This window comes from Pempheris klunzingeri, chromosome 18 (genome assembly GCF_042242105.1).
Source record: "Pempheris klunzingeri isolate RE-2024b chromosome 18, fPemKlu1.hap1, whole genome shotgun sequence".
Classification (NCBI taxonomy): Eukaryota; Metazoa; Chordata; class Actinopteri; order Acropomatiformes; family Pempheridae; genus Pempheris; species Pempheris klunzingeri.
Window position 1 is genome coordinate 2,710,996 of NC_092029.1, and position 14,213 is coordinate 2,725,208.

A 14,213-nucleotide genomic window follows, 5' to 3' on the forward strand; every position below is an offset into this window, starting at 1 on the left:
AGTGCAGACAGAAGCCCCTCAGTCAGCTGTTTATGAGCTGCGACTGTCTGTGTCACAGTGAAAAGGAGGATTTACAGTCGGTGCTGAGCTTTAATGGTGTAACTGAACTGAATGGGATCCAGCAGCCTTTTCAAAACGGAGCTCAGCTGTGACAAACAGTGGAGATAAAGGGCGACAGCAGTGACACACTTATAAGACATGTAAGTGACTACTGTTTGAAGTCGTGTTGGCGAATCATTCATTCTCATATCCACCAGTGTGTGTAGTGGAGGTCTATAGTGTGTGTGTGTGTGTGTGTGCTAGTTAGTCAGTGTGTTAGTGTGTAGTGGAGGTCTATAGTGTGTGTGTGCTAGTTAGTCAGTGTGTTAGTGTGTAGTGGAGGTCTATAGTGTGTGTGTGTGCTAGTTAGTCAGTGTGTTAGTGTGTAGTGGAGGTCTATAGTGTGTGTGTGCTAGTTAGTCAGTGTGTTAGTGTGTAGTGGAGGTCTATAGTGTGTGTGTGCTAGTTAGTCAGTGTGTTAGTGTGTAGTGGAGGTCTATAGTGTGTGTGTGTGCTAGTTAGTCAGTGTGTCAGTGTGTAGTGGAGGTCTATAGTGTGTGTGTGTGTGCTAGTTAGTCAGTGTGTCAGTGTGTAGTGGAGGTCTATAGTGTGTGTGCTAGTTACTCAGTGTGTTAGTGTGTAGTGGAGGTCTATGGAGGCCACAATGAGGACAATAAACAGAAATACCACTGTAGGCACAGTTAGCCTGTTAGCTAACTAGCTGATGCTCATTGACTCCTGACATTTGTTCATCTGTGACAAAATATTCTACATTTAAGTTCACTTAGTAGCTTTTTGCCTCCTTGGCGAATCGAACTGGTCATCGTGAGACCCAAATGACAGAACTTCCTTTCTTTCTTTGGAAAAACATAGTCGTGACATCATGTTGAGGAAAGATGCATGAACACGGAGTCCTGAATAGATCATCAGATCACAGCAGCAGCAGCTCGACTGTTTCAGGGAGAGTTTTCCTCTAAGACTCAATTGAAGGTCAACTGACTCATTGTGGATATTTTTTTGCGGCTCAGAATTGAGTTTACTGCTCTCTGGTGTTGGAGCAGGAAACAGATGTGAGCCCTCCCACCTGTCAGAAAGACCCCCCCCCTCCTGCACCAACACCACCACCACCACCCTTCCCCTGACACACACACACACACACACACACACACATTGAACCCAGTTTACAGTGTGCGGAGGAAGAGCCGCTGCAGTTTTGTCCCAGCAGCCGTTTCCGTTTGCTGATCAGTTTTCCATCTGAGACTCATTCAGCAGAACAGGAGACACTTTCTCTGCTCTGACTTTCACTTTCCAAACACCACAGGTTTATTATCAGAGTTACAGTCTAATGTAAATGTTCCTCAGCCCCTAAATATGTTGTGAAGCTCTCATAGTTATCTGAGAGCCCTATTTTTTTTACATATTCTGGTGTCTTAATGACTGGTGGGTACAAAAGGTGTGGGAATTGGTCCAGAAAGTTACAGTATTTCTATTAAAGGTGATTGTTTTTGTCATCCACAGGCTCAGATTATTATTCTAAGTGTCTGACAGCATTATTAGACCTGTAAGATTCTTTTTGTTTAACCAAAAATAGCCGTTATAGCGCTCTCTTCAAAGCTACCAGACTCCATTGACAAAAACAGTAATTTTACCCCACAGAACACAGGAGTTGCTGGTCTACTGCTGCCTCAATCAGTTCGGTTCTTTGTGTTGTTGTGTAGGTTTGTGTTATTGTCTGTTACACAAATGTCGTGTTGAACCTGAACTAACCCTTTAAAACACCAGACAAACTATTTGATCGAGGCAGCAGCAGACCAGCAGCTCCTGTGTTCTATGAGGTAGAATTCCTGTTTTTGTGAATGGAGTCTGGTGTGTGTGCAGAGAGCGATATAACGGCTGTTTGTGGTTAAACCAAAAGGATCTTCCAGGTCTCTCTCTGTAGGGATCCTTTCCATGATGCTGTCACACACTTAGAATAACACTCTGAGCCTGTCAGTGGATCAAACAAGCTCTTTTAGTGGACCTACTGTGATCAGGTGCAGTTGTCCCAAAGGATCACGTTGCAGCCATTGCAGCCCGTTTGGTGGCTGCTGGCTGAGGTGATCTACTGGACCAGTTCCAACACTTTTAGCACCTACCAGTCATTTAGACACCAGGATATGTAAGGAAAAGGGCCCAGGTTTAAAAACACCAGAATTCTCCTTTAACAGACAGCCTGTTTGACTCCAACAAACTGACTGATGTTTCACTTTAACAACACGATTTAAAACTTGACCTGAAACATGATTTTTGCTGTCAGCTGTCATGTTTCGTTAAGGTGGATTTTTTTTCTTCTTCTTCTTCTTTTTTCAGAGTGCAGTCAGTCGACAGGTGTGACGTGAGTGTTTTTACTGGCTCTGAGCCGCCTCAGGCGAGAGAGGACAGATCCTGAACAGATCTGTGAGGACGAGTAAAAAAAATAACAAACAAAATAAAACAATTTTGAAGTTCAAAAATAAGAAAAGAATAGTTCAGATGTGTGTATGACCTACCACTGGAGGCTTGATCGAGTGATTGATTGATTGATTGATTGATGTAAGTAAATCTTTAGGAAAACACGAGGCGTTCCAGCAACATCTTTCTTTACTCTGACTTTTTTTTTTTTTTTAAAACAAAACAAACAACTTGATTGTTTTTTTTCATGTGTCACCATGGTAACGTGGTCCCTATTAAAGATCAATTCATATTGATCACTGTTATTGATTGTCCTCCTTATTCCTGTTAACTGATGCACCAGTTTGGATTTAGTTTGAGTGACAGGTTGCTGAAGATGCCGTGACGTGGGATGTTTTTTTAGTCAGATCATCGCCATGGTGACTGGCTCCTAGGAATGTGTGTGTGTGTGTGTGTGTGTGTGTGTTTTGGGTGTGTGTGTGTGTGTGTGTGTGTGTGTGTGTGTTGTCTTAATATGATTTGAGGGGTGTTTTCTTGGCCTGAACTCGTTGGGTTTATTGATTCTCTGAATGTATTTGAAACGATTTAAAACCACGTCCTAAACTTTTCGTTTCCAGCTACTAATAATTAATAATTCTACAAACTAAGAATTATTAGTAGATTGGTTTTAATACACTGTTTAGGAGTCTGTTTTAGAAAATGAAACAATATAATTCATAAGCATCTTTATATATAAAATGCAGCAATCAATAACATGGGTATTAAAACTAAAGATATAGATAAATAATAAGTTATACTTTATTCCTTATCAGCATTATTTATTTTGTCTTTTGTTTATTGTTATTTTACTGTTTTAATATAATTTATTTATTTTGTGTAATATTTCAGAATGTATTTGTTGCTTCTAGTATTGTTTTGTTGTTTTTTTAAGATATTTTTGTGTGCATCTTATATTTGCTTGTAAAACACTTTCTATTTATTTTTGATTTGTTCAAAAAATGCTATTTAAATATAATTTTATTGATTGACCACCACTGGTACAATATAGAGAACTAAGGCAGCAGCTTTCACACATAATACATAATAATTAATATCATAACAAGAACCTTTTATTATACAAGCTTCCTGTATATTGATAATATACTGATTATGTGACAGAACTACGGCGTGGAGTCGGACAATCTGAAGACTCTGGTGGGGAAGATGAGAGCGGCGCACCACAACCTGAGCGGCGCCGTGTCGCAGCGCAGGAAGAACCCCGCCTACCACACCAAAATATCCCATCAGCCCTCCAACGAGTTCCTGACCGCCGTGGTGGAGCTGATCGGGGCCGCCAAGAGTCTGCTGGCCTGGCTGGACAGGTGAGACGGTAACACACTGTCTCAGACACACAGAGCAGTCAACAGCATCTTCAACCTTTATTTTAGTCATAAGAACTTCTGGATTGAAGTGACTGTTGAGTCGGGGAGTAACACAGTATCTCTGAGGTCGGTGGGTCAGTTTGTGGGCTTTCACTTTCCTGTGAAGAGTTAGATGTTCAGACTGATGCCACTCGACTGTGTGCATGTGTAAATATGAAGCTACATCCAGCTTATGGAAGCCTAAAGGGGTCACGATTTCCCCGGCGTTTGAAGTTGTGGTTGAAAATGGTTAAAGAGTTAACTGTAGATGAACGACTTAACTTCCATCCATCATCTTCCGCTTATCCGGGGTTGGGTCGCGGTGACAGGAGGCTAACCGGGGCACTCCAGACGTCCTCCTCCTGAGCTTTTCCAGCTCCTCCTGGGGGATCCTGAGGCGTTCCCATGCCAGATGAGATATATAATCCCTCCAGCGAGTTCTGGATCTGCCCCGGGGGTCTCTCCTCTTGGTGGGACGTGCCTGGTAAACCTCCAGGAGTCATCCTGACCGCCTCAACTGGCTCCTCTTCCTCCCTCTTCACCACAACGGATCGGTACAGCACCTGCATCCCATCTCCGACCCCGAGATAAACTTTAACTCCCTCACGTGGGGCAGCAACTCCCAATCCAGAGGAGGAGATCCACCGTTTTCCAGCAGAGAACCACGGCCTCAGAGTTAAAGGTGCTGACACTCAAAAACGGCCCCAGAAAGGTCTGAGGATGCCAAACCGGACGCTCTCCTCACCTCGAGATCTTGTCCATGAATAAACAGGATCGGTGACAAAGGGCTTTAACACATTTAGACACCTTTCTGTAAAATAAATACTCACCTTAAAGCTCCCATACAAGGCAGAATGCACCTTTTAACCTAAACCTAACTGATAAAAGACCATCTCTCTCTTTGTCTCCTGCTCCATCTGTCAGTGATGCTTTCCTGGTAAATCTACGTCCGCCACATGTTGGATGTTATCAGGGGTCTGATAATAACTTTGCATCCATGACACAAGCTAACGAACCCCGTCAGGACATTCAGATGTTACAGGAATCACTGACTCCTGTTTTACTGTCTCCTCTCTGTCCGAAGAGTCCGTCTCAACTGAACGCAGTTGTTCCAACGTTGGAATACAAAACTTTTTCTGCAGGATTTTCCTCCACTGAATCCGACTTTCAGCCACATGTGAAGGGGCGTTTGTAGAACAGCCAATAGGAACGCTCTCTCTGTCATTGTGGCGTACCGCAGCTTTAAATCATTGAGTTTTAATTAATACGTTTGCAGACATTTAATTGCATTACAGGAGTGAAAACACCGGCTGTTATTCGTGTGTGTGCCTGTTAGCATGCGTGGCGTCTGTCAGCTGTCAGTCAGCGAGTCTCTCTGCAGCCGTTTGAGTCCGCCAGGTTTCTCCCAGCTTGTGTCGGCTTGAAGAACATTCCTGCAGCTGTGAACACACGAACCCTGACAGGTTACTGCGCCGACGCCCACAGCGCACCTGACACCTGTCGTGTGTCAGCTCACCCACTCACATGTTGGCGAACCTGGATCAGGTGTTGAGTCCAGATCATTTAAGACCAGGTTCAGCCTTTAGGGGGCGCAGGAGCAGCGATCGATGTTCACGACCTGCAGCTGTAGGTGACAGTGAGACAGGAAGATACTGAAAGAGTTTCAAAATAAAGTGTGCTGAGAAGCAAAATCTGGTTACATCTTCAAAATAAAACTTGCAGAGAAACGATGCTGGTTTGCTGTCAAAATAAAGCCTGGGAAACAGCTGGTTATATTTTCAAAATAAAGCCTGGGAAACAACTTCTGGTTACATTTTCAAAATAAAGTGTGCTGAGAAACAGTCAGATTCGCTTTCAAAATAAAACATCCTGAGAAACAACTTCTGGTTACATTTTCAAAGTAAAGCTAGCTGAGAAACAACATCTGCTTATATTTTCAAAATAAAGTTTGCTGAGAAACAACAGCCTTCCACTATGGAGGTCTATTAAAGGCATATGACACCCAGAAACATAATTTAAAAAAGAAAAAGAACGAGGAGGCAGGCTTTGGTTTTTCCCAACGGCCTCACACTTCCTACATTAACTTCACATTACCTGCTCGCTCACTCTCTACGTTGTTAGCCTAACGGCTTATTAGAAGAAGAAAGAACAAAAAATGAGTAAAGAATACATGGAGTCTTTTGGCGTCCATGTTGCCTATTGTGTACACGACTTCTGATGTAGGGATGAGGGAAACCAACAAAGGGAGCACGCAAACGCTCGCCGTGGTTTTACTGCAGGTCATTCCTCTGTAACAGCACCGGTATCCTCTTTTTCCAGGACTCCTCTGACGGGCACCAACGACTTCACCTCCACCAAAAGCAGAATCATCCAGCTGTGTCTGGAGCTCACCTCCACCGTCCAGAAGGTCAGTGAGGCTCAATTCACTTTCTGTGTGGAGATAGTTGTGTTAAAGGCAGAAATAAGGTCATGAACTCATGCTGGCACACTGTTTATTTTCAGGCTTTGATGGGGATCACAAGGATGAACTAGATAACTTCTGTTTACATGTACAAAGTCCTTCTGATGATGAATCTCTGTCAGATAGCAGCGTCACCAAAACAAACAAGAAGAAGAGGGAGTTTTTACATTTGAACTTCTTAACCTTTAATCTGTCTTTGACTTAAAAAAAGGTCTTTTATACACATTTATGATAAGATACAGTTCAGCCTGACGCATTTGGCATCTTTTCCTTAAGATCTCAGCTAGAATTCATTTTAATTAGACTGTATATGCGAAGTGGATGGAGCCACTGTGGCGTCACCCAGTAGTTTGTTGATTTGAGGCCACGAGTTTGGCTTCACGGTTGCCGCCATCTTGGTTTTTTGGAGCCACAAATACTTATCAGCACTACAAAGTCTGATTCAAGGATGACTCGGTGCTGTAGAGAGGGTGTTAAACATCCTGATTGGGTTAGACGTCACCAGCGTGAGATGGCAGAGGCTGCATCCTGGATATTTTAGCTGAATATTTGCACAGTGGGAGGAAGTGGAGACGCGTCGTCCATCTTTATATTCAGTCTACAGTTCCTACTAAAGACATACACTTTTGAAAATACCTCAAGTATATATGGTGGTTTCACTCAGTGATTTCCTAAAACAGCTGCTCTCTGTAGTTTTTATCAAATGCCACTCAAAAAGGAGGAAGTAGGGCATGTGTTGGGGACTATTTTCAGCGGTGGATTAATCCACATATTGTGCTCTCGTCAGTATTTATGGCTGCAGGATGGCGTGTGTGTGGTTAACGGTGATGAAGGAACATCACTGACCGATATTTCTGCGTCTCCAGGCGTTCGCCTTTGTGTTTCTTGTTGCTGCTTCTTGTCTGTTCAGGTTCAGGTCGGCCCACAGCGAATCTGTCTCACCTTTAAACGGTAGCTGCTTCGGCCAATAAGAGTAAAAAGTCTCTTTTCTACAGCTGGTAAAGCCGTTGTCATTTAGAGGAGAGATTTAAAGCACAAAAAGTCTGCTTCCTCACACAAAGAGCACAGGTGGATTTTAGAAAAAAGTTTTTTTTAGGATTCGCAGCTGAAGTTTTGGCCGTGCTTGTAGGATATTCTTTCCAGCGTGTCGCCTCCCAACGTGTGAGAGCAGAGAGAGATTTGTGCAGCGCTGAGGCGTCGCCCCGCCACGCCGTCATGCAATCATCCTGTCAGCCCGTTTACAGGGAGCTGTTATTTCCCCGACCACAGGAGGAATCCTCTCAGTGTCTGTGGGAGGCGTTCGCGGTCCCTCCCTCTGGTTTCACTCTCCTGCAGGCTGTCATTTCTCAAATATTTGTTTTCCCGCTGATTCCTCTCTGTTTTGTTTAGTTTTTTTTTCTCTGTTTACTTCACTTCACTGTCTTCACACAGACAGACTTCTGCAAAGGAAAGCTGACTCATCTGATAAGTTCGGCTACAATTTCAACCTTTATTTTAAGAGCAAGAAAAAAACGTGTCTGTGTTGAATGGGGACGTGTGTGAGTTTGTCTCAATGTTCTGACAGCATAAACTCTGTCAAACGCTCCCATTATTCCCCTTTAGTTACTCTTAAAACATCCTTGAAACTGGATAAATCTGTTGCAGCCACAGCTTCTATCCTACACGACATTGTTCCTTGATTGTTTTGCCCAAACCACAGTGAATAAAACTGATCAGAAACAGCTTCATGCCAAGTTAATACAAGGAATATGTTGGTACATGCAATGAACTTAACCCTTTAACCTTCTGCTCAACCATATGGTAGAGCACATTTTGACTCACTATATCTTATTGAAAACATGTTTTACTTACGACATCTCAACCGTTTGGTAGAGGCCAATATTTCAAAAAATGTGGGGTCTGCTCATAAAAAAACATTGATTTTTGTAATTAGTGCCCCAAGGAAATAAAATATATAAAGAATACATTTTTTCATTGCTTTTTTCTTGGTGAGGACGTTAAAGGGTTAAGAAAACACAAGAGGTACTGCAAGTCAAGAAACATAAATATAAAACACAAATATTTAAAATACAGAATATTATTTAAAAATGCTATAAACATGTGCAGTATATCAGCTTAAGTAGCTGAAGGATAGAGAATATGTTTACTGTGCAGAGACCAAAGGATCTATGTTAATGCTACGTAATGGGTCGGATATTATTGAGTAAAATTTAAAGTCCTGCACCCATTTGTGTTTGTGTCGCTCCTGCAGGCTCCCGTCATCACACCTGAGCCACAGAGCTCCTGTTTCTGAAGGATTCATTTGAAAAAATCCAAAATTTCTACATTTCGGAGGCATTTCCAGAACCATCTGGTCACAATAAATAAACCGTTGACTTGTCACCAGGATTACCACTCAAAGTTTAAAAGTCTTTAAAGGTTTTAAAGTTTGAAGTCTTGTCAATATTTTCTGCCACGCAGCAGTTTGAATAATATTATTTTATAAGAGTGTTTGAGGAACGAGCTCCAAAACAACATTAAGTTTTGTTAAATTACCTTTTTAGAAAACTGAATGAGACGCAAATATCACACCACATTTATTCAGGACCAGCCAGTTTATTAGTCCACGATGTTTAATTTAATTAAAGTTAAGTCTTATCTCCCCACATTGTTGTCTAAATGTTAAAACCCTTTTATATCTTTGTCTCTAGCTTCATATCTTATCTAATAAAGTTTATAGTGATTACCCAAATCTAAAGTAAAGTTCTGTTTGAAATGAGGAAACGAGTAAAGAGTTCAGTCATGTGACTTTCATTTGCTTTTTATCCATTTCTGTGTGTCGCCCCGTCCCTTTTTCAAAATAAAAGCACAAAATCAGAGGCGAGATCCAGAAATACATCCCATCATACGATTTATTTTCCCGCAACGACACCTGCTCTGACATTCTTGCTTGTCTTGACAAAACTGCAGATGTTTGGACTGTTTTTAAGTGTTTTGCAGTGTGACGTCCATCAATCAGTCTGTCTGTCTGTCTGTGTAATTGCAGGACTGCACTGTTTATGAGATAGAGGAGAAGATTCTGGAAGTGGTGAGTTCTGCTTCTGCTTTATCCTCTGGTTTGGATGTTTGGAGATGCCTAATCGGAAGCACATGGACACACACACACACACACACACACACACACACACACACACTTCCTTTTCCTGTCTTGTACCGAGCGTCCAGTGGTGTTTGCTGTGTGTGTTTGTGTGAATCTGCGGCTTTGTTTATTCAGCTCAGGACCGTCCACTTCCTGTCTTGGATAACACTTCCTGTTGGTTGTCCTGTTGTTACCCAGAGTACTGACATCACTTTCTCTGTCCCTGTTTCTAATGTGACCTCAGGACCTCTGAGTCTCGTCTAATCAGACCTCAAGCTTTCACTTAAGTTCCTTGAAACTAGTTAAAGGGATAATTCAACATTTTGGGAGACAAGAAAATGAGCTTAAATGTTGAATTATCCCTTTTAAGGTTAGTGCTTTTTTTCACATCAGATCCAAAATGACTTCCCTCTACAAATACTGCACAAAGAACTAGACTAAACTTACAACAGAGTATCAGGACGGAGGTACAGGAGTCTGAAGTGCAGGACATCCAGATTCAGAAGCTCCTTCTTTCCCTCCGCCATCAAACTCCAATAGGAGTCAACAACTACCTCTAATCTGCACATTCACTTTACCTCATGTTAAGTTGCACATTTTGTAAATATATTTGTATGTTAGCAATAGTAGTTTATATTTATATTTATTTTTTATCCTCTTTGGCATTCAGTGTGGATGGCAAAGTAAGATTTTCACTGTACACATGATAATAAACGCTTTGAATCTTGAATCTAGGTAGAAAACGATTACATAGCCAGGAGAGAGGTGCCATATTCTGAGAAAAAGAAACTTCAGGAGTCTCTCAGATTAGCGTCACAAATGTATAAAACTTGTTTCACACAGTTTCTGAGCTAAAACCATGAGTATTTGCTCCTGCTGTACCTGAATAGAAACCACTGTAGGCAGAATACACAGTGAGTGGTGCCGTGTGTACGTATTAAAATCTCTACTATAGTAAAAGCACTGACGTCACAATGTGAAAATACTCTGTTCATTATGTTGTGTGATGCTGAAACAGAGGGTTTTTAAGAGTAAAATTCAGGCACTTTTCAAGGTACTTAAACCAAATTTCCAAACCATTTCCAGGCTCTTGAGGCCTTCATGGTCCCATCTGAATTATGACTCTAAATGCAAAGTTTACAGAGTTCCTTTATTAAAGATCAAACTGTAAACCCAACTATTCATGTTAACTTTGATTGACAAACCCTGCAGACGTGATTTCAGTCGACACTTTTAGCGTCCATCAGTTCTTTGTTCCTCTTTTCCTGTAGTTGTTTTTCAGTGCTGTGACTCAGTGAATGTTTGTTTGTCCAAAGACGGATGAAGCTGCAGGAACCCCTCACAGGTTAACGGCTGCTTTAAAGCTTTGAAAGCTGCACAACAGTTTGTGTTTGTACAGAATTTGTTTTCCTCTCCGTCTCTCGAAGCAATCAGGCCGTAAGGAAAAGTAAGGAATTTAAAAAAAGGAGGAGTTTTCTCTGCGGAGGAGCATGTTTTTCCTGGTTTACTTGTAATTTCCTGCCGGTTTGTGTTTTCCTGATCACCTCCCTGCGTCCCCGGACCTCAGACCCCCCCCCGCTGAGCTCCAGGGAAGAGTGTCTAGTCAGCGTAATGATAACATGAGGCTGGTTTCAGTCTGCAGAGGTCTGCTCAGCAACACGCCAACAGCGATGTGATGCTTCCACTGGCTCCCTCTCTTTTCAATGAATGAATCCTGCAGAAGCTTTATGAGTTCAGTTTCTACAGTTTGGAGTTTAGCTCTGACTTGTCGGGTCTGTTTTACCCAAGAAATGTCATCTGCATCAGTTACATGGGGCTGCAGTTAATGATTGTTTTAACTATCGATCATTGTGAAGTGTGAAAAAGGCCCATTACAGCAAAACACAAACATATTAGTTTTAAAGTCGTCCAAGAAAACGACCAAATTCTCAAATTTGAAAACCTGGAACCATCAAAATTGATTTTTAGTTAATTATTTCAGCTTTACCTTACATTTTGGGGATTCAACTGTTGTTAGAATCAAACAGCCGCTGACCTCACCTGGGTCCAGACCTCTGAGTGTGATTCTGGTCCGTCATCATGTCGGTCTAATGGCCGCCGTGGAGAGAGACTGACGTTGTTGAGCTCTGCGTCGGCTCTAAATGGGAGAATCAAGCTTCATCACTTAACGTCCTCTGAGCTGCTGAAGAATATTCTCTAATTTCATATGATGCCCTGCGTTTACCGTTTGGTTACTGGTCCCCGATTCCAGGGTGCTGCCCTGTTATTATGACTTCTATTAATACTATATTGGTATTAATATTTCATTGATATTATTGATAATCATCTTCAATAACTAAATCTACTCCTACCAGTGACCAACACCCTTTATTAACAAAGTAATTTCACATACTTTGCACAAGTGTCGACTTAAAACGACGTAAGAAGATATGAACTTTTACATGTGAAACCCTTTGTGATAGTTTAAATATATTCATGCATATCGTTACTGTTGTAGAATATTGTTATTGTTGTTATATACACTACTCACTATAAGTTGCTGTTCTCTAACAAGAAGCTTAACAGCAACATTCACAACAGGTTTGATCCATGAATCCACCAATACATTTCCTGCTTCAGGTAGAATTGGTATTTAAACAGTCCTCCTCATCCTGCTGTTCACATTCTGACATCACGAGACCAAGACGACACCTAACAGTTGATCAGCAGCACCTCAACACTGGAGGCTTCAAACAGGAAGTCCTCAGACGGAGGTGTTCACTGAGCTTAGAGGGTCACAGAGTGTCATCAGGAGGTTGGAACAGTGATACAGAGACTGGAAGAGTCACAGAAAGGAGAGGAGTGGACGTCCTTTGGCCACGTCCCAATTTATTGAGACACTGAACATGTTTTGTTGTGGTTTACCTACCACTGTTGGTAGATTTTCTTTCAATAAATTGTTTAAAATGAAGAAATGACCAGTGCATGCTTCTACTTAAATGCCCTACTTTCATGATATAATATCACTGTAGCATTCACTGTTTACATTTTCCATATTTCACCTGAAAGTCGAATATCCCTAACTTTTTGTGAGTAGTGTATATAAGACCATACATTTCTATGCATGTCCTTCCCTTCTTTTTCCCCTTCAAGGTTCCCCCGTACCTGTCTGTTTGTCTATTTATGTCTGTTTATGTGTGTTCATGTCACTACCCCTGTTTCCGTACTGTCACTTGCACCAATTAAAAAAAAAAAAAAAAAAGTAGGATTCAGTCTCTATTGATTAGTCGGGAAAAGTCAGATCCCCGTCCTTCCTCTCCAGTGGAGGCAATTTAATGTTATGTTGTGTGTGTGTGTGTGTGTGTGTGTTTCAGTCTCGAGCTCTGAACGGCATCTGTGAGAAGACGGTCCAGGAGACGTCGGACCCCTCCAAGAGCGAGATGTCCTGCCTGGAGGAGGTGCACATCACCGACGTCAAGCCCGGGGAGGGACTGGTGAGCTCAGAAAATAACACCAAGCAGCAAACACAGAAAGGGACAGAACACAAATCCAGGACCGACGTCATCCTTTACATTCAGTTCTGCAAAAAGAAATCCCACAATTCAACTCCGACTTCCCCCGAGAAACACTAACAGGTATTTTAGGGCTGCACCATGAACCACAATCAGCGAAAACAGAAACAGATGTAGGTCCAAGAAGAAAAACCCCACAGCCACCACCACTGCAGCAAGGAATTACAGAGGAACCACGTCAGGGTATTTATATAGAAGAGTCACATATACATTCAACTGTGTTCAATCTTCCAGGGTATTTACATCAAATCCACCTACGACGGGCTTCACGTCATCACGGGAACAACAGAGAATGTGAGTTCTTCGTCACTTTTTCTGGACTTGGGGTGAAAATATAAAAGATTTCCTGGTTTTAAAAACAGTGAGATGTTTCTGTTTAGCTTCTAATGAGACTGAAACGCTGTGATCGTGCTCCTCAGTCTCCTGCAGATAAAACCCAGAGGATTCACGCTGGAGATGAAGTCATTCAGGTCAACAAGCAGACGGTGGTGAGTCAAAAGGGTCTTCGCTTTAAAGGAACAGTTCCACATTTTGGGAATAAGCTCATTAGCTTTTCATGCTGGGAGCCAGACGAGAAGATCAACGTCTCAAATGTGTGTGTTCGGTAAAGACGAGGCTCCAGCCAGTTAGATTAGCTTAGCTTAGCTTAGCTTAGCTTAGGCCGAATAGCTCATAGACTGTATTTAAGAAGTGGATGTAACCACGGTGATGTCACCTGTTGGTTTGTGGATCGCCGTTTTGAAGCCTCGAATGCTGCCATCTTGGTTTTTTGTAGGCGTGACGTTCGTTCCACAAAGACCTCCTCTGATTGGTCAGTGAGCAGGTAGCCCCGCCCCCCTCTTCCTGGTGTATCTTCCTCTAAATGGGACCATAATTTACTAAATGAACGTCCTGCTGTGCTGAAGAAGACTGTGAACTAGAGACTGAGAGCAGAAACTCATCAGGAGAACGTTCACTGAGCTGATGAATCAGGAGGAATCGTTTTCTCATTGACTTCCATCCAATCAGACGTCGGTGGAGTCGTGCTGGACATTAGAGAGAACGCAGCTTTAAGGGCTTCACTTTTATAAACTAAACTCTAAATCTATTCCATCTTTTCTAATGAAATTTAACACACTTGTGGGAAAAATTTAAAAAGCTGATTTCAAATATTTTGATATTTTCAAAAGGACACAAGCAAAAAAGCGTGTTTCCCAAAATGTGAACTATTCCTT

At 42.0% G+C, this 14,213-nt stretch overlaps 1 protein-coding gene across 1 annotated transcript in view; it reads left to right on the top strand.

Moving 5' to 3' along the window:
* cnksr3 (cnksr family member 3) overlaps nucleotides 1–14,213 on the top strand; it is a 49,875-nt gene that overhangs the window by 20,317 nt on the left and 15,345 nt on the right. The window contains exons 3-8 of the mRNA XM_070849850.1: nucleotides 3,628–3,830; nucleotides 6,189–6,276; nucleotides 9,356–9,397; nucleotides 12,802–12,921; nucleotides 13,234–13,293; nucleotides 13,419–13,487. Of these exons, the coding sequence (XP_070705951.1) occupies nucleotides 3,628–3,830; nucleotides 6,189–6,276; nucleotides 9,356–9,397; nucleotides 12,802–12,921; nucleotides 13,234–13,293; nucleotides 13,419–13,487 (582 nt within the window). The remainder of the gene's footprint in view (nucleotides 1–3,627; nucleotides 3,831–6,188; nucleotides 6,277–9,355; nucleotides 9,398–12,801; nucleotides 12,922–13,233; nucleotides 13,294–13,418; nucleotides 13,488–14,213) is intronic.